Consider the following 26,442-nt stretch of genomic DNA (forward strand, 5'->3'; position numbering starts at 1 on the left):
GACTAGAATTAGTGCTTAGTTCTGTATCTATGACTTCCTTACTGCAGTTCAGCGAGCACTTATGTAACACTCCGCATTATCACACCGCATACTTATACCACTTGAAGACGGGCCGAGTTACTTAAGAACAAATCTCAGTGGTATGCAAAGTGTAGCTGGGCACTTATGCTGCTCGATGTAGCTTTTGTATTTCATTTATGTTCACGATCATTTCTATCCCTCCTATTCAGTACTGCAGAAACGAGTGATTCTCTCTCTCTCTAGCCGCTCGCAGAACTGACTAGGCAAACCACTATTAAACTGTCATGGGGTAATCTAAACAATGATTACAGATTTCTAACATTCTCAAGGGAATGTTCAATGGTATCCACACATCTATAGTAGGCCTACACTGACATACTTCTGTGCAAATTGCCATGATGATCAGTGAACATACAAGAAAATAGAATCCCCAATTTTGTGTTTCTGTCCTCACACCCACAAAAAATAAATAAAAAATAAAAAACAAGAACGACGAAGGTGTCTGGGAGTATTAGGAGTATTTTACCATTGAACAATTATATCAGGCTTGAAGCAAATTGGTGATAAAATAAGGGAATGACACCAAACTGAAAAATGTCCGGAAGAAAGAAGAAAGCAGCAGACGAAGAAGAAAGAAGCTGAGCAAACACAGTAATTCTCCACATCATAATCTTCAGGCCTAAGCGTTTGAGTCTTGACTTTCAGAAGTAATTTGGGAAGTCAAAAAATTCTTATTCAAACGTCATAAGCTGCACTCGGCCCCAAACACGATACACTTTCCCGCTTAGCTCCCTATTTATCACAGGCACTAAACGAACACTGTCTCTGGTTGATGCAGTTTTTGCAGAGAATGGATCCACATCACATACAGTTCACTCACATATGCCAGTCAACACCACAGCCCTTGAGCGTGTGTTACCAGCTTAAAAGTAAAGGCTGATCCTAAATGTACATCGGGTTTTAACAGCTTCATAATAGAGTAGATTATTACAGATGCACCCTTCCTGAGGTCTTAAATGAACTGATTTGGTTAGCCAGCGCGCTCCATCCCCCACTGAACTCAGATGACCTACTCAGCAGAACTGTACAGGCGCCGTGTAACTTAGCATTCATTCTCCATACATGGCTATACAGGGCTATATTGTGTACATTATTATACATATACTAACATTTATATAATGTTTAGTTTATATTGGCTAGTTTATTAGAAATCATCAAATCACTTGTGATGTGTGACAGGTGCAACACTCAAACACTCACCTCACACCAAGAGCACTTCCCTTCTGCCCCAATTACAAGCACGCTACTCGCACAACATGCACAGCGAGCGCACGCACGCACGTATATATATATATATATATATATATATATATATATATATATATATATATATACACACACACACACACACACACACACACACACACACACCGTGTAGCTATCACAAGGCTGAGGCACTTAAACTTCAGCCTACAGCAGTTCAGGCTCGGCTGTAACAGATTTTTTTTTATAAATGGAGGACACATAGTCCAGTGTATGGATTTTTTTTAATTATATTTAATTTTTCCTTCTCTATTCATCTTCTATTAAAAAAAAAGAAGAAAAAAAAAAGACCTTTTAACAACGTTCAACCACTTCAAAGACCCCCCTCAGTACTACAAAACACTTAGCAGCATTACCACCCCTAAAACTCACGCCACCATCACCGCCAACACCCAGCACATCTCATCAAGAAAGGGACAAGGAGACATTGGACAACTACGTGAACATAAATAATCTTCCATCAACACCCGCTGACACAGAAAAACAAGCTTCTCAGTGTTGACAGTCCTTTCTACTCGACCACAGCACAACCTCCTTCATTCCACAACAGACAAGTTACATTATCAAGGAAACAAAGAACTCTACAAGCACAGGACTGGATGCCATAAGCAGCCTACATCTGAAACTCATAAAACAACACAATATCCAGACCGCCACTAACATCAGCAGCAACTCATAGGTACATTCTGGTATTCCTATCATCTGGAAACATGGAACTGTCATCACTATATTTCAATCAAACGAGGACCAAACACACCCCTCGTCGCACAGATCCAAAACATAACTTAGTACACCATCCAAGGTAACCGAATGCCTAATTATTATCAGTCACACCTCATCTCCTTGCTTCCCCACAGCACGGCTTTAGAACACTATTCTCCACAAACACCTTATTAACTTTAGACAACATTCATCCAGCAGCATCAGTTCTGTGCAACCCACACAATATACACTCCTTACAACAATGGACATGAAGAGACACTGATTTCATCCTCCAATGCAGTCTCAAACTCTACAGCGCAGACATGAGGAGCAACACCAAACTCTGGCTTGCCAATTACTAATCCAGGGGACAAGTACTATACATTACGCTCCGGGATAAATTGTCATGAACATGATAGTTTCCTGACGGAGTTCCACAGGGCTCCGTTCTTTCATCCACATTTTTCAACCTGTACATACACTACACCGAATCCGTCCATCACCACACTCATCACCTGCAGCAAGCACGAGCACAGGTACTCCCATGTAATCACTTTTAACAATATACCACTGCCTCACACCCCCTCCACTAAGATCATTGGAGCAACATGTGACACTGGGCTCGCCTTCAAGGACTGTATAGTAGTCAATGCACTTAGGGTACTAACAGGGACAGATTTCGGGCGACACAGAAAAAAAAAAAATCTCCCTACTATAGAAATATATTAATCATCGATATCCTATAATTCCCCGGCACAGACCCCCATCCCATCTACCACTAAATACAACACTGCAGACCATACACAAAATGTCCCATGTATCATCACTGGCTGCACCAAAGCCACTCCCAAACTCACACTTTGAAAATAATTCCTCCCTGTCAGAGAGTATCTAAGTAGGAGAGACATAAAGTTCAGTGAGGCTATGTCAACTCACATGAATTCCATTTATGGCGGAGTCGCATAACACAACTAGAGTCCTAATATAATTTCGACACAAGTATTGCCCGATCCTCTTCAGAAACATCCCACCTGCAGATATTTCTAGACTAGAGATGAGGAAACACCTGTACCCTCACTTCGCACGCAGATTAATATAACACCTCCATCATAACACCATACTGAATATCCCAGCCCCCACTAACAACATTCATTCATCTGAGACATTAACCCCTAACGCCCGGTGTTGAATCTGGCTCGTGGCTTGCTGTACCAGGGGACATTTCCAAAAATTGCCTTTTTTAACCATCATGTCTCAGCAACTACATCATCAAAAACACCCAATAAAAGAAAGAAAGAAAAAATGAAAGAAAATACTCACCAACCCTTCGCTTCTCCACTCCAGGTGTCCCTTGCTGGATGGGCTGTAGAGCGCGGAGGTGAAGAATATAGGTAACTTTTGGAGTAGTGGTAAGGACTCATCCCCACCAGCGCTTGAGTCTGTGGCTAGGGGAGGTTGTACACACAGGCCTAGGCAGCTCGAGCAGGACTGGGCTGCCCTGCTCACATCCCCATGCCCTGCTAGACTTCCTCAATCGTCCTGCCTACGTTTAACGCACTTTTTCTAAATATTTACTTCACTACAGTAATGGCATCCATTACTAAATCGTTACTTTTTGTCATAACACTTATTTTTTGTATAGCATATATATATATTTTTTTATCTAATAACATGTACATTGCTATTTTCTAACACCTTACTTCACTAAATGAATGCCAGTCCTTATTCTCGTAGTAACACGCATTCTTTACATACACACTTTCCCACCCACCGGTACCCTACCTCGATGTGGTACTGTAACAAGCACTCAGACTGGCGTGAAATCCCCCATGAAGTACCAGGCAGGGACGTGTGGGTGGTGATGAGACGGTGGTGAGGCGTGAGCATTGTGAAGGAGGCTGGGCGTAGACTTCCCACATGAGTGTCATATTATGAGCTTAACTTCAGTAAAATCCCCCTGTTTCTAGTCACTTTTCACTAATTTTTGGTAGCTAATTATTTTATGTTCACGCAGAAGCTATATCACTGTCTAATTGCAAGATTTCTCATGCTACAGTTCGCGCTGGCAGCTCACGTGAGCGTAATTATTACAAATTTGACTACACTATATTCTCCTTATTTCTACTCCCATTTCAACTTTTTCTATCGTCAGTTACTTTACGTACACTTAGAAGCTACATCACACACTCTTATGTTTTCGCCCAAGTCGAGTTTGTTTTACACTTCACTCACACTCTTCGTTATTTCTTTACATATTGTAGGGCCTGTATCTTCACTAATTCCACATTTTCTTATTTATCACCAGAACATATTTACACAACACACTTTACAAATGTATATGTGTGTGGTAGCTTACTGTACACTCAGAGACACTAGCCCAGTGGCCCGAGCACAGTTCAGTGCCACGACTAAACACATGGTTGCCACTTTTTCCGCCTTTTTTTCCATCTCGTGGTGTGGAGGCACACTTGCTTGTTCCGAGGCCCTGACGATGCCAGTAATGATAAAGCGTAACGCCTGTCCGACTGGTTGACTGTCTTCCTCCTCGTGTCAGCTGGTAACTGTTGCAGCCAGGCAGTGATCCACCCTCCTCCAACCAACCTGTGTATGTGGCAGCGTCGCATTCATGAGCACAGCAGTTGCCTACTATTCATTTCTGCTGAAAAAAATCCCTTCAACCCAAAGCTTGTGCTGATGGATATAGTGGTAATAATAATATCTACTGTGAAAGTTTGACTCTTGACAAAATGAATATGTCACTTATGTTGTTTAATAAGCGTATAGTTACTCTTATATTACAAAGTCAAGCAACCGACATGAAAGTGCATATTTGGTTTCACGACCCAACTTCCTCTAGATATGAACCCGCGAACACAGTGAGTGAACAGATTCGAAGCATCTCTTTGTTACCAGGAGCAAGAGGGAAAGTGATGGGTACCTGTGTGTTTTGGAGAAATGGGATGGGTTGGCGGGGTGGAGGTAGACTAGCGGAGGGGAAGAGATCGGGGTAAGAGGCTTGGTTTCCTCAGTACTTCATAGGAAATGCATATGTCGATGATATGAATGTTTCTTCCATAAAAAACGAGAACTTGTCTTGCTTTATGATGCAGGGGCTATTTCATTTAAGGACTACTGTCGGTGGAATAAAGAATTAGAAGAGAAATATTGCTGATTGAGCATTAAGTAATTTGGCTCACTGAATAACCTGGTATTAGCCAAAACTCGGCAGGCGTTAACCAGAGGGAAAAAAACATAATTTAGAACATAGGGCACTTACCAGAAAATATGCATCCTGGCTGAAGATATAACAAGTAACGTCAGCTCGAGCCTCCCTACCTCTCTCTCTCTCTCTCTCTCTCTCTCTCTCTAAAAAGTAAAATAATCTCAAATTGATATATATATATATATATATATATATATATATATATATATATATATATATATATATATATATATATATATGTATATATATATATATATATATATATATATATATATATATATATATATATACCTGAGATTATTTTTATTTGTGTTGTTTATATTATCTGTCTAGCTATATCTATATCTATCTATCTATCTATCTATCTATATATCTATATCTATATCTATATCTATCTATCTATCTATCTATCTATCTATCTATCTATCTATCTATATATATATATATATAGAGAGAGAGAGAGAGAGAGAGAGAGAGAGAGAGAGAGAGAGTTTAGTTATATTATTATTTTTTATCATTCATAAGTGTGCTTTCCTTTTCAGTCACATTTATGAGTGTTTAGAAAAAGATAGATGGGAGTGAAGCTGGTAATGAATGGCGAAGTGGAATATTTCATACCAAATGCATACAAATAATGCTGTGTTACTTGTTAATTTGGTCTCAACTCTGTGGTAGAGCTTAACGGGATTTGGATAATGTAAGGGAATATGCATGGAAAGCGATATGTGGAACAGAGGCAAATTAAATAATGAACGACAACAATGCATGGATATAACTTGTTCGAAAGTGTACATGAAAAGGGTTTTAATTCCTTGTCTGTCCTCACAGCCTGATCGAATGGTTTCAACTCGTACGTATCATAAAATGTAGATTTGTGTGGGTTGTTTGCTATGTGAAGTGGAGCTAGGGAAATTGAAGGCCTTAATGCTGAGTGAATGTATGCTAAGCCCATTTCGCAGTGTGTTCAGTTGGATAGGTGCTCAGCTTTCACACTTTCCGATTCCTGTCTCTGTAAACATTTCACTATATGTAGTAGTGATGAATGTTAGGGTGATGGATGCGTGATGTATGTTCTTTCCATATTTGTACTCTGCCATATAGCACTGACACTCCATCTCCTTTACTTTTTATTTTATTATTATTATATTTGTGTGGTTTAGAGTATTTCCTTTTTTGTTTTCCCTGGTCTTCATCTTGGTTCACTGGTTTCAAACTCTCTCCGTCACCCCTCTCGACAGCTTCCTTTACGGCTTTCTGGAGCTGCCTCCTTCATCATTATAGGAAATTTGCCTTACTCTTTCACCAGCTTTCTCTTTACACTCTTTTTACACTCTCCTGGCTGCTTGCTTTACTCTTTTTCCAGATCCCTCTTTACCCTCACTAACTAGCTTGCTTTACTGCTTATCTACCTTTTCCTTTACCCTTTCTAGGCAGCTTGCTTGACTTTTCGCCGGCTCTATTTTTATCCCCTCTAGGCAGCTTGCTTTACTTTCTCTCCAGATCTTTCTTTACCCTCTCTAGGCAGCTTTCTTTACCCTTTCTCCAACTCTCTTTACGTTCTCCAGCCAGCTTGCTTTACCCTCTTTCTTGATATCTCTTTACCCTCTCTAGGCAGCTTACTTTACTTTTCCTCCAGTTCTCTCTTTATCTAGACAGTTTGATTTTTCCTCTTTCTCCAGCCCTCTCTTTGCCCTCTCCGGATAACTTGATTTACTCCATCTCAAGCTGCCCCTGTTTCACGTCTTTATGTAGTTTGGTTTGCTCCCTCCCTTACCTCCTTTGCTCCCTCTTCAGCCCCTCTCTTATCACCTTTACTTCCTCTCCAGCTCCCTCCATTACTTCCTCCTCTTTTACTCCATCTCCCTCCTTTACTCTTCCAGCTCCCTCCTTGATCTCCTTTACTCTTCCAGCTCCCTCCTTGATCTCCTTTACTCTTCCAGCTCCCTCCTTGATCTCCTTTACTCTTCCAGCTCCCTCCTTGATCTCCTTTACTCTTCCAGCTCCCTCCTTGATCTCCTTTACTCTTCCAGCTCCCTCCTTGATCTCCTTTACTCTTCCAGCTCCCTCCTTGATCTCCTTTACTCTTCCAGCTCCCTCCTTGATCTCCTTTACTCTTCCAGCTCCCTCCTTGATCTCCTTTACTCTTCCAGCTCCCTCCTTGATCTCCTTTACTCTTTCAGCTCCCTCCATTACTTACCTTATCCCTCTCTTACCTCTTTTACTCCCTCTCCAGCTCCCTCCCTCACCTCCATTACTCCTCCAGTACCCTTATTTACCTCCTTTACTCCCTCAGCTCCCTCCCTTACCTCTTTTACCCTTATCTCATTCACTCCCTCAGCTCCCTCCCTTAACTCCTTTACTTCTCCACCTCCTTCCCTCCTTCCTTCCTTCCCCCTACTACCCCCTTTCCCACAGACCCTGCCCCCCACGTGAGCCATAACTCTTCTGTGGGGTAATTAACTCTGGCCGCCACACACGTCCCAAGCCAAATACACACTCACCCCACAGACGCTACCAGAAGTGAACCAGGCAGGCGGGTCGTGGCGCTGGGCGAGGACGAGCAGAATGGTGAGAGAGAGCTTGATATTGTTTTTCTCAGCGTGAGCAAAATAACTCAACTAATTCTGGCCTGATTTCAACCTAACTTTGTGGAAGAGTTGAGGGTTGGCTGAGAGGTTGACCTATTAATTAGAGAACAATAGGTCAAAGGTCAAAGCTACATGGTAAGGTCAGCTTAGACAATTTTTATTCGAGTTACGTCAATCTTTGAAGCCAAGTTCAGGGCAAAACAAGGATGAGTATATTCGATTATGAGAAGAATCAGTCGAAGTCCAAAGTCACAGAAAAAGATCAAAGTTCAGAGTTGCATGTTCAGGTTCGCATAAACAATTTTGATCCAGTTTAAAAGAAACTCGTAGGAGGGATTGAATGTAAGGTAAGGACGAAGAGATATGAATATACGAACATTAGTCTGTAATCAAGGTCACAGGGCAGAGCCAGAGGTCAAGTACACATGGCAAGGTTAAGATACATGATTCTGATCCCACCTACACCAGTGGAAGTCTTGAGTGTAAGGCAAAGACTAAGGGATTCGATTTTGAGAACAAGTCTTCAAAGATCAGTATCGCAGGTTACATCCAAATGTTCACCCATTTAATTCAAGCTGTTTTTATTTGAATCAGATCAAACTTGGTGGAAGGACAAAGGGTCAGTCAAGGGTGAAGACAATGGATTTTGAGAATAATAAGCCAAAGGTCACACAGTTTTGATTTGATCTGGACTGAAGAAGGTAGAAGGATTGAGGGCGTGGCAAGGGTAAAGTAACTCGATTTTAAGAACAATCCGTCTAAAGTCGAGGTCACAGGGCAAAGTAATTCATTCACTCCTTAGATCAATCATAGGGCAGAGGTGTTACACTCTGAATGCTCTTTCTTGTTAACAGTAATTCCTTTTGCCTAGAGTATTTAATAATCATACTGTCTGACTATAAATAACTTAACGGTGGTTGCCCAGTGTTTTCTTACAAGTCATCCTTGCAGAAAAAAGGCTAACTGATGAATGCAGACCTTATAGTGTATCGAACTTGTACTTTTCTCCAATGTGTTGGAAGAAATTACTATAACAGAACATCACTGAATCTATGTCCTCCCTTTGTTAGCTATCCTAGAACTGTCTTTAATACTTTCATGGGAGGAAGGATGTGAACCTTAAATAGGGCAACCTCTTCACCTTGGCTAAGTTGATTTTAATCTTAACCATAAATTAGGCTCAGTAAATCAAGTACGAGTAATTCTGGCATGGTTAGGAGGTCCGCAGAGGCAGCGTTGAGAGACAAAGATAAATGGATAGAAAAGGAAACAACACATATGAAGGAAATAAAGAGGGAAAATGCTGAAAAATGCTGAGAGAAGAATTGCCTATGTTATCTCTTTGCATTAAATTACGCATATAATTATTTTCTCTATTCCCATATGATTTTATTGAACTTATATACGGCCTGTCGTAGTGAAGGGGTTAGAAGTCACAGTTAAGTCGTTCACTACTGTTACTTTATCTACATACAGTTTTTTCACGATAAAGAGGACTTCTCTCTCTCTCTCTCTTTCTCTCTCTCTCTCTGTCTGTCTGTCTGTCTGTCTCTCTGTCTCTCTCTCTCTCTTTCTCACGCACGGTAAAGCGGATCTCCAGATTCAATGGGTTAAAGCTATTGACTACACGAGTTTTATTTCTTCTCTCTCTCTCTCTCTCCCCCCTTGTTATATACAGGTACCCCGTATTACTGCTGGGTTATTAGAAACAGGAGGAAAACTAACTCTGTCTACGAATCTGACCGGCATGGCAAGCTAACTCGGCTCCCCTGCTGAGAGAGAGAGAGAGAGAGAGAGAGAGAGAGAGAGAGAGAGAGAGAGAGAGAGAGAGAGAGAGAGAGGGAGGAGAGAAAACAGGGATTTAAGTGGGAAGGAATGAAGTTGAGGAGGAAGGCATGAAAAAGACACAGGAAGCGATGTAACAGGGAGGAGATAGGTTGTCGTGAAGAGAGAGAGAGAGAGAGAGAGAGAGAGAGAGAGAGAGAGAGAGAGAGAGAGAGAGAAGAGCAAGGTAAGAGAGTGCATGTGCCGGGGGAGGGGAGGGGGTTAAGGACGAGAGGCGAGACCAGGTAGCGTGAGATGAAGTTTGTGACTTATGTTAAGGGGCAAATCTCTCTCTCTCTCTCTCTCTCTCTCTCTCTCTCTCTCTCTCCTGACTTCACTTTCATCTATTTCTGCTACCAGATTTTTTTTTTAAATAGAAGTGTCCTCCAAGTGAAACAGTATCAAAACCTTAACTTCTAAAAATCTTTCTTTAAGCTTAATTACAAGATATGGAAACTCAACTCTATAATACAAGGCATCATCTAAGTGAAAGTATTGGGCATCTACTTAATCTGAGTGAAACTGTTTGGCTTTGGGGTTGTGTGGCGTGGCGTGGCGTGGCGTGGTGTGGTGTGGTGTGGTGTGGTGTGGCAGTGAGGAGGCAATGTTGTCTGACCATCTCTCTCCTACTCATCAATAACTTTTTGGCAGGTATTCCCGTTGGTTAAGAAAGCTCCCTAACACCTTTTCCTAAGCGATTTATTTTGATTTATTACACCTTTCTCTCCTCTTCTGTGTTATGTAAAGCCTCCCAACACCTCCATACTCTGCATAAATAACGCACAAAAAGTTATCAACCACCCATATCCAAAAGTAAATCACTAAGGAAGAGGTGTTAGGGAGCTTCCTTTGACGATAATACGGGCCTTTTGAGTTGCACATCCAACCCTATCCCAATTAACCAAGTGACTGCAAAATCTTCACTTTGTATTAAATTCCATCCAGTTCTTGACGCCTTGTGCTATGGTCGAGAGAATCATGTGCAGCTTCGGTGAACACACACACACACACACACACACACACACACACACACACACACACACACACACACACACACACACACACACAAAGGATTCCCAATTAACGTTTAAAAGGAGAATAAAGAACTTCCCATCTCTTCCAGCTTAAGATTGGAAAACTGTATTTAGCACCGAGTCTTACCACGGTTAGAGGTTTAAAATGAACGGTATATTATTTTCCCTAACAGAACACAACTTAGTCATGCACTTCCTCTTGCCACTCTCACCATCCATGCGCTGGTTTCATCCCCTCCCCCCTCTCTCTCTCTCTCTCTCTCTCTCTCTCTCTCTCTCTCTCTCATGCGTCTTCTTCCCGCCATCAGCTCATCCCCATTGCTTTTACTGCGGCACTGAAGATGACGCTCATTTCTTGCACTTTTACGATTTCTTTCCGCAGGGTAGGAAGTAAAGAAGTAAAGAAAGGAGGTGATAAGGAAAAGGAGGTAAAGGAGAGGGAAGAAGAGTACAGAAAATTAGGAAAAAGTACAGTGCAGAGAAAAAACATGATAGTAAAAGATGCTATGAGATCGACGAACACAACGCTCTTCCCTGATTTCATCCGCTAGATTTCGTACCCCCGCCCAGGTTTTTTAGCCCATAGACATTTTTTCAAGCATAAGACCAATATTCCTACATAGACCCCCATTTTCTCCATTGGATCTTTTTTCCTCATAGAATATATTTTCCTCCTTAGAACTTATTTTCCGTTATAGACCTAATTTTTTTAAAAAACCTACTTCCCCCAGTGGACCTATTTCCTCCATGACCTTTTTTTCTTACCACATGAAACTACTGCCTCCTTATGACCCTATTTTCTCCCATGGATCTACTTCCTCATGAACCTCCTCTTACCCACTGGCCCTATGTTTCATCTTAGGTAAATTTCATCAATAACGTCTTCCTCAGTACGCCTCTCTTCCCACATGGACCTATTAAGACAATGGACCTATTAACCAAATGGATGGACCTACTTTGGCCTATTTTCCCCCTTCCACTCACTTACCCATCAAACAATCCACATACCTACCCATTCACCCAGTGCAGTAATCCTGTCCCTTGTCTTGTGCTCTAGGAAGCCACATATCCACTTAGCCACTTACCTATTCGATCCACTCCACCCACCCACTCATCAATCTTGCCTACCCACTCACCCACCAACCTCATCCACCGATCCCACCTACCCTCCCACTCACTCTGCCTACCAACCTATTCCACCCATCCACCCACCCACTCATCACACCCCCACCCTGTCCACTTATCCACCCTATCCACTCACAAAACCTCGCTCAGCCACCTGCCCACTCACCCATCCACTTTATCCGCCCATTCCACCCACCCACCAGCCTCACTCAAGCACCTTCCCACCCTGCTCACCCATCCCACACCCCACACTCACTCACCCGCCCACTGATCCCACCAATCTCACCCCTCTCAGCCTTCCACTGACCCACTCACTCCGTCCCGCCCAATCCCCTAGCCCATCCCACCCATCCATCCCTACCACTCCACCCACCAACCGACGCCACACACTCACCCACCTAATCACTTCACACCCCACATCCTGCTCACCCACGCACCCTGCCACTCACCCACACACCTTGCCCACCTACCCAACCGCCCACCCTTCTAACCCAGCCAACCCACCCTATCACGCGTGTCACCCCACCAACCTACCCACCCAGCAACCGAGGTCCACCACCAGAATGACTTGCAAGCTCTCTCTGTCACTGCATACACAACACGGACTGAGAGAGGTGCAGATGCTTTTATAGTATAAGTTAAAAGAAAAAGAAAGAAAGAAGGAAGAGGCTTGTGCAGAAACGAGAGGAAAGGAATGGAAGAAGTGGATGGATGGAGAGGATTGAATAAACGTGTAAAACGGAAGGAAGATCATCGTGAAAGTGGCCAGACCTATTAAGAGAGAAAGGAGAGCAAAGAGGAACGCTGCAGGGGTAGGGTCGCATGAAGGGAATGAGGTCACGGAACATCCTCCTCTCCGTTTAATGAATGACTAAAAGGAATGGGATGAGCTGGAGTAGAATGAGCTGGAATAGAATGAACCGGAGTAGAATGAGCTGGGGTAGGATGAGTTGGGGTAGGATGAGCTGGGGTAGGATGAGCTGGGGTGGGATGAGCTGGAGTGGGTTGAGCTGGAGTGGGATGAGCTGGGGTAGGATAGGCTGGAGTAGAATGAAATGGAGTGGAATAAGTTGGGGTAGGATGAGCTGGAGTGGGATAAGCTGGAATAGAATGAGCTGCAGTAGGATGAGCTGGGGTAGAATCAGCTGAGGTTTAAGTTAGGAATCTTATATTTGTGTTGACGTATTGAAATAAGAAAAATGAAGATCAGAAATACGGAAATGGGAAAGTAAAAAAAAAGAAAAGAAAAAAGCGTGGATAAGAAATACGAAAAGAGAAAATAATACTAAAAAGTGAAGAAAAAGAATACAAAAACAGAAGATAAGAAATAGGAAAAAACTGAAAAAAAAAAAAGAGGATAAGAAAGATGAAAAAAAAAAATAATTGCGAAAATGTGAAGATAAAAAAATACGAGAAAGTGAGGATAAGAAAAACAAGAAATTGAGGATAAGAAATACGAAAAACAGAAACTGAAAAAAAAAAAACCACAGAAGAAAAACGAAAAACAGAAGATAAAGAAATTCGAAAAAGTGCAGGTGAGAAAAATGCGTAAGAAAAAAAGACAAGATGTAAAATAAGACTAGATTTAGGTGTTCTGAGCGAAATTTATCCGAAGGGCAAGAAAGTTGAGATATTTAGAGAGGTGTGATGGGAAACAGCGAAAAGAGAAGGAGAGATTAGAAGTGAAGGTGGGGGTTTGCGTATTGACTAAGGAGAGATTTTGAAACTTTGAGGATCAACGTATTATTATTATTATTATTATTATTATCATTTATCACTGAGGCTGCTACTACTACTACTACTACTGCAACAATTACTACTGCTACTGCAATTTATTATTATTATTAGTTACGACACTTTTTGGACTTCTGGGATTATATATAGCTTTTAATAACATCTTCGCTACTAGAGACTTGTTAATGTTGAATAAAATAGCTTGGTTATAGCTTGATCTACATGGGAAAAACGCTAAAGATTGAAAGCTAAGTTCTGATATGTGTTTTAGGTGATACTTCCCTGAGAGAGAGAGAGAGAGAGAGAGAGAGAGAGAGAGAGAGAGAGAGAGAGAGAGAGAGTGAGAGAGAGAGAGAAAGAGCGAGAGGATCCAGGAGTTAAGGAAATTTAAATGCATAGGCTGGAGATCAGGCCATGGAGGGAAGACTTAACCCTCTCATGGTCAGCACAACTCTGAGTCTGTATTTCAGCTTTCCAGAGTGGGTTATAGGAGCCTGGGAATTAAGCTACTCAGCATCTCTCTCTCTCTCTCTCTCTCTCTCTCTCACACACACACACACACACACACACACACACACACACACACACACACACACACACACACACACACACACCGGTTCAAATATGGTGGTAAGTTTTTTATGGTCGAGAAAATCCTAGTAATCCTTTCCTACTGACACCAGACGATTTTATTCAGCTGGGATTGACCCACGGAAGCCTGAGTGTTTATTTTTAGTACCAATATTCTTGTGGTATTCTGGTAATCGGTTCTAGCATATGTTAGATGATTTACTTGGAAGGGGAGTGAGTTTTTGGAGTTTGAGGAAGGAGAGAGAGAGAGAGAGAGAGAGAGAGAGAGAGAGAGAGAGAGAGAGAGAGAGAGAGAGAGAGAGAGAGAGAGAGAGAGCAATGAATTTCAAACCTCACTGATACATTCTTCAAAACCCAACACTCTTTCAGAATATTACGTGAGAGGTTCATAACTGCTGGACTAACAACTATGAAAATACTAGATGCGGGAACTTCAGGGCCCTTGTGTTAATGTCCATCGGTTAATACTCTGTCTCGCGGTATGGTGTGGTGTGGTGTGGTATGGTGTGATGTGGTGTGTTAATGGTGCTAAATTCACTAAAGTCTGTGGGAGTGAGGCACAAGGCGTCCGAAAATTGTTAGTGAGAGACAGACGGACAGAGCCTTTCCTACAGATGCTCCTGTATCTTAAAACTGGAGTGAAATTTATGCCCAAAGTAAAACTTAGGAAGTTATGGTCTTTCTCGTAATGAATGAGGATGTAATGAAAAACCTTTTGAATCTTACGTCGAGTCAGCTGGTGAAATATAAGACCATCTGGGACCTTTGTGTTAGTTTTCCTACCTTTGTACTCTTCTGTTCTTATTTCCAAATTTCTCCTGCCTCATGTAAGTGGGAAAGAGGGTGAAAATGATCATGAACTGCAAGAATAAGCTAAAATATGCGTCATCTTGCTGAGGCGATTAATTCAATTTTTTCTATATTTTCCAAGGCTGCTTAATTATGTTGTTTGTAACGTTGGTAAATATTGTATGCCCAGGAAGTGATGAGTGTAAATAAAGCACTATTAAACCCTTCACTACAATGGCGTTGTTTTACGGTTTATTCTCACTGCTAGTACGCGGTTTTATTTAGCAGGGGATATGGGTCTTGAAGTGGAGGGGTTTATCATAGCCTTCATTAACTCCTTCACTATCAGACGCTTCCCATAACCTGAGAAAATCGTCTGAAGATAGAGAGAATAAAATATAAATTACGTTCTCGGGCAGAAAGAGCGAAATGCATGTTGCTGTGTGGTGTCAGATTGGGAGATGACATGCTACGTTGAATTTATTACATTCCAGTCCTTCCAGGTGTGTGTGTGTGTGTGTGTGTGTGTGTGTGTGTGTGTGTGTGTGTGTGTGTGTGTGTGTGTGTGTGTTACGAGATGCAGCATATATTTAAGACAGCTCAAATGGATGGCTGTTTTCTGCGACTCTTTCTTCCTTCCATTTGCAAAATTATTATAGTATTTTTAACCCTCCCATCCTCGAGACTACAGTATTATTTGCGGTTAACACAGGAAGATTATATTCTGCTGAGATTGTCACAGGAACCTGAGTGTTAATATATTCCTTTTATTCTAACTTGACCTAAAATTGCCGTCTTTGCAGCTTCAGTGCTGAGTTGTGACAATAGCTTAAACAAAATTGTTATGCTAGTCATGAAGACGTGCTATGACAAAGGGTGTAGAGCTGCAATGTTATCTTATTTTGCCCATGAGCTACTTATTCTGTACCAGTAACCTCCCGGCACGCTGTCTGCCCTCACTACCTTAGCTACAATATCTCTTTTCTAAAATAATCTCCTCTGGGGAAGCAAGAATAATCCAGTAAAACACCACTTGATTCAATGGGGTAACTCGGTAATAACACTATCATAGACTAAACCACGACAGTGAAAAGATAAACACTATTCGATTACTTACTTTGATATAAATACGATTGTATAAGTGATATAGTAAGGACATCCAAAATACATGGAGGAAACATATATCTTAAAGAACTACCATATTATTCTGCATTTCAATGTCTGCAGTATAGTCATCAAGATCTTCAGGCATATTGAAAACACACACACACACACACACACACACACACACACACACACACACACACACACACACACACAGCTCCAACTGGTATATGTCAAAGCAACACATCACTACATCACACCAGTCATAATCACTGTTAAAACCAACGCTAGACATGGATGAGAGTGCCAGATGTCAGAACTCCAGTTACAACTCTGGCCTCCCTCTCATGAAGGAACATCTGACAACTAACATGGTGAGTATACCGTAAACTGGAAGAGAAATAAGGAGCGAGTTTGTGAAGGGATTCTTATATTTCCACCTATATTGCTATTTAAATAATACAGCAATTACTAAATATTACACAATACAAAAGTAACATCAGTATCATTAACACCACTCATCAAGCACATTTTTTGAGTGTTATGTGACGCTATGGTTAAGACTTTAATCGCGATGGGGATGACAAACCACCGATTTTTTACAAACATTTATGGAACGTCTCTGGTGATTATATGCCACCAGCTTCCGTCTCACCTAAAAGAATGCACGCAAGCATGTAGGCCAGACAGGTTCTATCACCAATATGTTTTTCAGAAATTAGTCAGATTTGAAGGGCATCTTGTCTGCCCTCGTCAGCACTTCATTACTCGTTGAAATAATTAGACCATTATGAGCATGACGACCACTACTAAACCCCGAGTGAGCATGGCAGCGTGATAAGGGCATGGCACAATGCCACAGGACACGCTCACCTGACCACCACACTTATCACCACGACCACAGTCACTGCCGGTCTGCGCGTCTTAATAGGAAGCCGCTCTCTCTCCGGATCCTTTTCTCATCCATGTGTCTGGGAAACCTGTACAATTTTATCTACTTCATAAGAGATTAGGTATATGACAGCAACACGAGTTTGTCTTGTTCTGGGTGTTACTGGAGAAACTTCAAATAACCTTCACTGCACTCAAGCCATTAACCCCACAGCACCTATTTTTACAGATATACTTTCATGGTCAGTTTCCACTCCCAGTCACAGTTTTAGGTCATCCCACCCATTTCTTTGTCCTCCAGGCCCAGTTCTTTATGCAAGACACTTTCTTACTTATAATTTGAAACATTCCTTTACTGCACTCAAGTCTATGATCTTGTAACATTCATTTTCGCAGGATGAACTTTTCCGCCTGATCTCCACCATCCATCAACATTTCGACCCATCCTACTCCCTCCTTTGCTCAACACGTCCACTTTTATCCCTTCCCCCCCTACGGTTTCATGGTGCAAAGCAGGTTATACGGCGTACGAAAGCATTTGTTTATGTTCACGTACTTTTCAGTTTCACTTACTTAGTGAACGTCTGATCATTCTTGATTTCTACATTTTTCTTTATGTGTTTCTTGGCATTTCCTCAAGTCTAATTAAACAGTTAATTTCTCTGTGCAATAGTATGGTTCTACAAACAATTTATTGTGGACATGAAGTCATTTAGAAATTTAGCTAAAGCATTTGATGTGTGCATAACGGTAACTAGCATCATGAATGACGTTACACTTTCAGCTATAAAGAATCCATACTCCGTGTTTCAAAGTCAAATTTACGATCAACGGGGTGAGACTGGATCAAGGAGGCAGCCGGTGCCTTCGAAAATACCACCATATAACATCACACCAACTAAATTATAAATATGGTGTCATCTCTTTACTATCGATAACAAAAGTCGTTTTATGCACAAATGATGAGAGTATTAACCATGCAGATCACGATTATATTTTAACCTCCTCAGTAGGACGACGTCATTTTTCGCATTTTTTTTTTCAATTGCTTCTATCCTGTTTTGGGGATAAATTTAGAGCTGAGGGAGATAGTCATCATTAACCCCTTGACTCCCAAAGCCTTTTCCAAAATCTGGGGGCAGTCTGACTATAATGAAAAATACGTCATCGAAGTGAAGAACGTAAACTGTTTCTGGAAATGGTGCTTCGCGCGCCACCCCATCACCACACTGTACTGTACCTCTCTCTCTCTCTCTCTCTCTCTCTCACCCAGCGTATCTGATATGTGCCTAACCTAATAATGCTACATCACAGCTCCTTTGAGAAACGTGGGAAGGAACTCATTTTTCCACACAGGACCACTTTCCTAGCGACAACACATTTCACCATTGCTGAAGTGACGCTGTATTGCATCCTGGTTTACACGAAGCCTCACGCACTTGCCACCAGGAGGACTGAGTTTGGTTAGGCTAGGGCGTTGGGTTAGGTTTGCTTCGGTCAGACTTGCTTAGGTTAGGTCTGGTTGGGTCGGGAAGAGTTATATTAGGTTTGGTTAGGCTTGTTAAGTGAGGGTTAAGTTAGGTGAATTTAGCCAGCCTAGGGTATGTGATTTTTCCAGCATAAAGTAGGTGTTATGAAAGCTTTAGTTTATTGGTTTTCTAGGTTCGAGGACCCGCCCTTCCCCCACCGCTTCAACATCCTTCCCTTCCTTCCCTCCCTTCCAGCCCACTATAACATCACACTGTTAAAGGAATATTTTGGTAACAGAGTCATTTAGGAGCCTGCAACTTTACGCATGCTATAGCCTTGTGGTAGGAGCCCAGTCTATTGTTTTTATTTTTTTTTCTACGTATTGTGTAATTTTATTCATTGCTATGGACACTGGAGTGTTGATGGAGAGTTAAATTTTCTTTATGTGCCTCATTCACACATGTATCGGATGTTTTGCAGGGTAACAGTTTAGCGACTGTGATCTATCTATCTACCTATCTATCTATCTATCTATCTATACGCGCTTATTCCATATGCAAATATGGAGTAGCCTACTGTCCCTCAAAAGGAAAAAAAATAACTCATTAAATTTCCAGTGTTCCATATCATTATCAACCTCGTTTTTTCTCCATAATTATGTAGCCTCTCTTCCTAATACACTTCCTCTTAAATCTCTATGATTATTATTTTTTTCTGTTACATTCTCTTTCAAACATTCTATCTGTCATACTATCCTGGGGCCACGTTATTCCACCCACAGTCCCACATCTTTTTGCCTTCCGTTCTGAAATTCGTTTGAAGGCATTTCAACTGTAACTTCATTTACTTGATTTTGTCTCTCTAACATTTATTCAATTCCATAAACACTTTCAGATCTCCATGACTTACCCTCAGTTGCAAGAAAACTGTTAAATTAGCTTGACTGCAATTCACAAGGGGTTAATGGAATCAGAATTAACAATATGAGGCGGCAATACTCTAAGCTGAATATTATTGTCAGGCGTTGGAGGAAATACAGTACTATACCTTTTTAACTCTTGACCTAAAATTGCCATCTCTCCATCTTGAACACTGAGTCACAGCATGAGATTAACACTAGAACCAGAAGCTAATCAAGAAGAAGTGCAGCTGAAAGGATGTAGACCAATAGCACTGTCTTCTTCTGCCATTGAACTACATGAAATAAGCTGAAAATGGAAAAAAAATCTAGGCCAAGTTAAAGTAAACGGAGTACACTGTTGTCTTGACCATGAGAAGGTTAGTATGTAATGTTCGTATATTTCTTCTCCTCCTGTCATCTTTCTCACCATTATGGAGCCACTCTGCCTCTAGAGATCTCGTCAGTCTTCCCTTTCTTTACAGCATCTCTCTCTCTCTCTCGCTCTCTCTCTTTCTCTCTCTCTCTCTCTCCCCACGGAGCATTACTACTTTTCCTATTACTGTATTCAATAGTGTTACTAGATAGGTTATTATTCCCTGATTAAGTTCTTGCTTTATGCCTCTAAAATTGAAAACATCAGGAAACAAATGTACAGATGTATGAGCAAAGAAGCTAAAAAAGAAATAAGATCAAACGAAAACCAGCTAGAACAGTGAAAGGAATGAAAAGGACCCTGATATGGACAGAGTAAAAAACAAATAAGGCTAAAATTAATGCATAGCTACTGCGCAAGGGACACTGACGATGGCAATATTTTTTTTCTATGTTCCAGTCTTCCTGTTCAGCACGAATCTCAACGACTGATGTTGCAAGTAGCTCTACCATTGCACTATTGGGTGAACAGGAACAAGGATAAACAAACCATATTCAACAGTCTGACCGGTCTAAGAATCGAACCTAATTCATCCAGATTTAAGGAATGTATTATGGATTTAAGAAGATGGCTTTACGGATGGGCAAATTGGGAAACTGTCCAGGACCCCCCCCCCTCACAAAAAGGTCCCCAAATTAGTGAAATATCATAATAATTAAAGATATTTTAATATGACTTTTTTCGTTTATATATTTTCACTTAACATCACAGTTAAAAATAATATTTTAGACCCTGGATTGTTCTGTAGAAAAGTTACTGGTGTTTTAATGTCAGGATAAGAAAATTATGCTGGAGAACCCCAAGTGACTCTCCTGGCCTGGGTCCCACGAAGTATAAGGCCACGCTGGTGTAAGGAGGAATCTTGCCAGAATGAAAAATGTTCGAGGTAGGAATACACCATAATAATCATTCCTAACCTCTATTTCACACCTGATGATGAACTGTGGTGGGTGCCAGACGTTAAGGAACGAGAAGGTACGATAGAGCGATACAGCCACAGCATGAAGGGGTCCCTCACCTGCATAACTACCATAAATGAAATGTATATAAAGTTGTAATTGCCTTCGATACTCCATGTGCGTTAAAATATGATAATAAAAAAATGTGGGGAGGGGATATTTCACTGAGGGGAAGATGATAAAAAGCAACTGAAGTGAAGATTGTAATATAAATAATTCTTATATAATAATGCACTGCGTGTTTAATATACGAGTTGTTAATTAATAAGAGAAGGAAATGGCTAACCAAAATACTACGGGCTCTTTCGTCTCAATTTATTAAGCTTCACATTTTTCATCAACAGAAACAAAGCACAACTACACATGACAAATTTGTTCTGTCACTCTCAGAAGTATTTTTTAATGAAATAAATGATGATACGTATATGAGGGAGGGGGTGTGTGAGATGGGGAGCAAGGCAGTGAAATGGCATTGGGCAGGGCGACATGGCAGCGATTTGCTTGTGGCCACCCCTTACGGGTTTGAGGCGTCTGGCAATAGATAGATAGATAGATAGATAGGTATATTTTACTACACCATTCACCGAGGCAGAAGTAAGTAATGTAAATGCAGACCTGGTTAAGCATAAAAGGCTGGTGATATTGTCAATGCAGTGAGTATCAAGTTGGACGTCATACACTTATAATTCAAATGTTATAAAAAATTGTGTTGCTTGCTCTTTCATTACACTGCAGCGTCCATTGTTTATTGATCTAAAATATCGAGAGTGTGACCTGGTAATTCTGAAGACTTTTGAATGATGAGCGTGCATGACTATTTTGACTGGAAATTTCGCTTCTCCTTCCTACTTGTTTTTCGTGTCTTGCTGCTTGATCCTACCCAATTACAGCCGCGAGAAATAGGGTCAGAATTAAGATGATGATAATGATAATGATGAAGATGATAATGAAGATGATTGTGATCAGGATGATGATGAGGGTGGTGATGAAAATGATGATCTTGATGATAGTGGTGCCAAAGATAATGATGCTTTAAATATGAAAAATTATGTCAGAGGTACACTTTTTCTACATTAATCTGCTAGGAAGCAATCTGTATGTACTGCCAGATATCTATATCTATGTATGTATCTATCCATATATATAAACGTTTATCTATGTCTATCTGTATCTATATATATCTACATCTATCTCTATATATATCAATGAATGAAACGAAAGTCCTACCCTTCCGACTCGTCTGATTTTTGCTGGTAAAGTTAATCAGATTTCATTAAGCTCTGAAGGTTTCGAGGCGATGTAAAGGAATAACTGGCTGCAACTGTAACATGGGTGGAATAACTGGCCGCAACCGTACATGAGCAGTATTCACTAAACCTCGTTCGTGGTTACCACACCTGAAGCACATCGTTACCGCTCTTGCCATCTGCTCTGTTGATTCTTCTTAACTGTTTGCCTGTAATGTCTTAGTGGATTTATAACCTAAACATTGGCTTTTTCATTCTCTTTGCTCACGTACTCTCTTTGCGATTTTCGAAATTAATGAATCTCACAGTTTTCTCAGTTACGTAAAAATACATACCACTGCTTAAGTGACTATATATCGTATTATACGGACAATACAGATAAATCACTACCTCTAATTAAATAGTTTCAACTGCTTGTTCTTTCTGAAATGCCAGGAATTGTACTATTAACCTTCTTCTGGGAAAGGAAATGCATGACGTGAATTCATTGCCTTGGTTAATAAGTTATATACATATATAGTATATATAATAGGGTACCTTTCTTTGCAGTTACGATAAAATGTAGTGGTGAAATGCGGAGCGATGCGGTGTGGTACAGGTGGGAGAGATGATATGAAGCGAAGCTGGACCAGGCATGAAGAAAAGGCGCAAGGTTAGGGAGAACATGAGGAAAAGAGCACAGAGCTGAAGCAAGACTGGAAAGTGAATGGGTAAGAATAGTAACAACAAAAGGTTAAATTCGGTACACAAAACAAGGACCGGAAGGTTAGAGAAGATGGAATGGGAGTAAGACGTTAGCAGCGGGTGGGAATTGTTGATGTTGCGGCCTAACGTTACCCAAATTATACAGGGCGAGTGTTCATAGGAAAGCAGTGTGAAATGAAGCGACGCGTGTGGTGTCTGTGGTGAGTGAGAGTGGTGGGGTCAGACGTAGCTCAACGAGGGCAATCCAGATAGCCAGGAAAGTGATGAGGTCAAGCTAGGACAGCACCACTCACCTGTAATAGATAAAACAAATGATAAGCAAGGTATATATAGAAAAAATGCTGAATGCACAGATAACAATGAATAACACTGGCTCCTTACACTTGAAACACTTAGGGCATAAGAGGTTAGTGACAGAGACTTGCACCTCCTGTCTCATATACACGGATTTCCATTTCACTCTCAGTTTGTTTAGCATTAGCTTCTGCTTGATGACAGTGAAGTTCATTAATCGTCTTTCTAAAATATTTTTACTTTACATATGAAGACTAAAGATACAGGCGCGTTACCTACTTATCTATCTACAATCCAGTGTTTTATACCTCATAAGGAGCCTAAGAGCTGGGGGTAGGATGGTTATTAACAATATTTAAGGCTAGATTGCCCAGTTGCTTGTCTCTGAGTAGCATTATTCGATTATTAGACCCCAACCATCCTTCAGATGTGAGGATGTTTATAAAAAAAGTTAATATCTGCCCTTCATCTTTTTCTTATTTTAATTAAAAGCTTTCAGGAAATAATCTGACATTGTCTCTGCATGTCACTTACACTAAGCAAAGTGAGAGGATTTGCCACTTACTGGGTTCACCATCAGCTCCAGGTCCTTCACAATCGTCGTCCCCCACCAGTAGAAGCTGTGGGTCGGACAAAGCGCTGGTGGTGGCTTGCTTGGCTATGTGAGTAGGGGATTTAATGGAGATGCTTGGTGAGCAAGTGGGGTGAGGAAGAGGGAGGGAGGGAGAGGGGGAACTGCTACCTGAAGAGGGCCGCCATCACCCCTACAGCCACAGCACACCACCAGGTCTCTAATCTCGCCTTGCCTGTACAGTGGGAGGAAATGCTAATATGAACATCGGCTTAAATAATATAAGAATGATTGTGTGATCCATTAAATTTAGCATGATGCTTAATAGTTTCTTTACATTTGTGTTTTTTCACTGTTTCCGGATCCTACTTCGATCTATCGCTTCGGTGGGAATCCGGGTAGATATGTCATCAGGACATCTTGGGAATTATTTGTACACTGGACTCTGGTGACCAGGGGCACACCACTACCGGTAATCAAGACAGACTGGATAGCTGGTCATTTCTGGTGATCAAAATACCATGTGTATATAGGTGAAACCATTTTGTTAATTTCACTTTGTGTACCACATGCCAGTGAGGAGGGGCTGAGAAATAAGAAGGCTTCAGCAGTAAACGAGCATATGTATGGTCTATGTTGATAGTTTGGGGCTTTTCTTTTTCATTACAAGCAATTATGATGATAAGGATGATGGTGAAATATGACTGAAGCCAAAGTAAGGTGACTGTGGAAGTAACACGCTGAAAAGTAATTAACAATACTGATAGCTATCCTTCCCATTTTAATGGCAACTGTTTGTGGTACATTTTTCACAAGTATCCACATTCTTTCTCGTGTATCTCACAAGAGGGTTTTCTTGTTTCACTGAGCACTCAATCACCAGTTAATTTTCAGAGGAGACACAAGCTTTATGGACCTCCATAGACCACATAACGGATTTATTGGACACTACAAAGGCCACTGAACCTCCTTCGGCTATAACGAACAATGTCCGATAAATGGGGGGCAGTACATGTGTTTTCTCCTATTTTTAATCTAACCTGGCCAGATTTTGCCCTCTCTCCACTGTGATTTCTGAGTTGTAATAACAGACTATTGTACTAGTCATGAAGAGGTCCTATGGCAAGGATGTGAAATAAGCTGCAAAAGGGTTAAGTTATGGGCCACATTAGTGTAAACTAGGTATAGTTATTTTAAGTAGCAGAACATGCTATTGTATTAATTTGTGTTCAAACATGTGCTTGAAATCCCACCTCAGAGGGGTCATCGGATATAATGGACTATCAGCTTTACTGGGTCAAGCTTCTCCTAGTCTGTTATAGCGAGGGTCTGCTGTACTCTTATTTACAATCAGTTTCTTCTTTCACACAGACCATCCCAAAACACTTATACCATCTTTCACCAGCAGGGATCAGGGATCAACGTATAGTCCAAGCTTTTCTTGATCCCTAGCCCTTTGAGAACCATGCTGTTTATATAATTTTGTTCCCACCAGATTATTATATTTAGCTTACAAAGAGCGACTTTGCCAGGTACGCCAAGCCCTTTTAGTCTCCACCACGTTAATACGGATTAATAAAAGCTGTATTGTCTTCTTTCTTTGTAATATATGGATAAGTATAGTCAGTATGTGTGATACAAAGCACCTTTCTAGTAGATAAGAATATCATACAAGCTTGTCAGGGATGACTGATATGAGGAGGTATGGATTAAATGTCAAGATCATTGCCATTATGTAGAATGAAGCACATTCTTCTTCTTCTTCCTGTTACTGTTAGTACTGATACTGTTAGTGTTGCTTCTACAACAACAACAACAACAACAACAACTACTACTACTACCACTATTCTTCCAATTGTTATAATATTATCATTGTTACTACTACTATTGCTGCCACTGCGACTACTACTACTACTATCATCTTAAGGAAAACTTTATGAACACTCATCACCCCAGCTTTGCATCAGTTCTGCAACATCCCCTTACCCTCCTTTTCCTAATCCCAACTCACCTGCGATAATACTGTGACTCTCTGGCCTGTGGATCGGGTTACTGAGTCTGGCCTGAGTAAAGATGGTTTTCTCCCGGAAGTAGACGGCAGCGATGGTGGCGGTGCAGCGTAGTTTGAGGTGGCCGTCCTGCAGGTGAGTCACGTCGGCGCGGAAATGGAGACCCAATATGGAAGTCTCAAGTCCCTCAGGTGTGGGCAAGGGGGCGTAGTCGATCAGGGAGGCGCTGTCTGCCTGGAGATGGAAGGGCGGGTGGAGTAGGGTAAACACACACACACACACACACACACACACACACACACACACACACACACACACACACACACACACACACACACACCGCTCGCTGGCTCAGTGGTAACGTTCTCATTTGCCGTTTGGTAGACGGGAGTTCGCGCCTGCTCAGGTTGCGAAAAAGTTTCACTGACGAAGTGGGTGGTTACTGTCCCCCTTGAGCAAGGGACGGGAGTGTGCGTGTGTGAAGGTCACAGCTTTGCCCTTAGATCGGACTATATGAGCTCTCAGCTCCCTTCCGAGAGGATAAAAGCTGACGATCACGACCATCAAGTGATCCTGACCGACCGGTGAATTACACGCCAGAAAGATACTGTCTGCCTGGAAACTGAATGGAAAGTGGAACAGGATAACACTGCTAACAACCACAGAGCAGAGATGTGCACGACATGGGATGCTGGGGAAGAAGCAGCAGAGGAACACTACACACTCCCACATACTCAGGACTTGGGGGTTACAACCAATAGGCCTAAGTGAAGTGGTATTTTGCGCTGAAAAGCCTACAAAAAAGAAACTGTCTAAGAAATTTCGGAAAGTCTGAATAATTATGGAGCAGACAATCACCTGTAAGAGCACAAGATTAAAAAAAAAATATCTTTTCTAGTAGTAC

General features: G+C 41.4%; 1 protein-coding gene across 1 annotated transcript in view; it reads right to left on the minus strand.

The window, feature by feature from the left end:
- LOC145403581 (uncharacterized) overlaps positions 1-26,442 on the minus strand; it is a 72,617-nt gene that overhangs the window by 30,838 nt on the left and 15,337 nt on the right. Inside the window, exons 5-6 of the mRNA XM_080275259.1 lie at positions 25,541-25,772; positions 23,524-23,616 (exon numbers count right to left, since the gene is read on the minus strand). Of these exons, the coding sequence (XP_080131385.1) occupies positions 23,524-23,616; positions 25,541-25,772 (325 nt within the window). The remainder of the gene's footprint in view (positions 1-23,523; positions 23,617-25,540; positions 25,773-26,442) is intronic.

The sequence above is a fragment of the Coenobita brevimanus genome, chromosome 61 (assembly GCF_032717465.1).
Source record: "Coenobita brevimanus isolate Jiangsu-jjx chromosome 61, ASM3271746v2, whole genome shotgun sequence".
In the NCBI taxonomy this organism is placed as follows: Eukaryota; Metazoa; Arthropoda; class Malacostraca; order Decapoda; family Coenobitidae; genus Coenobita; species Coenobita brevimanus.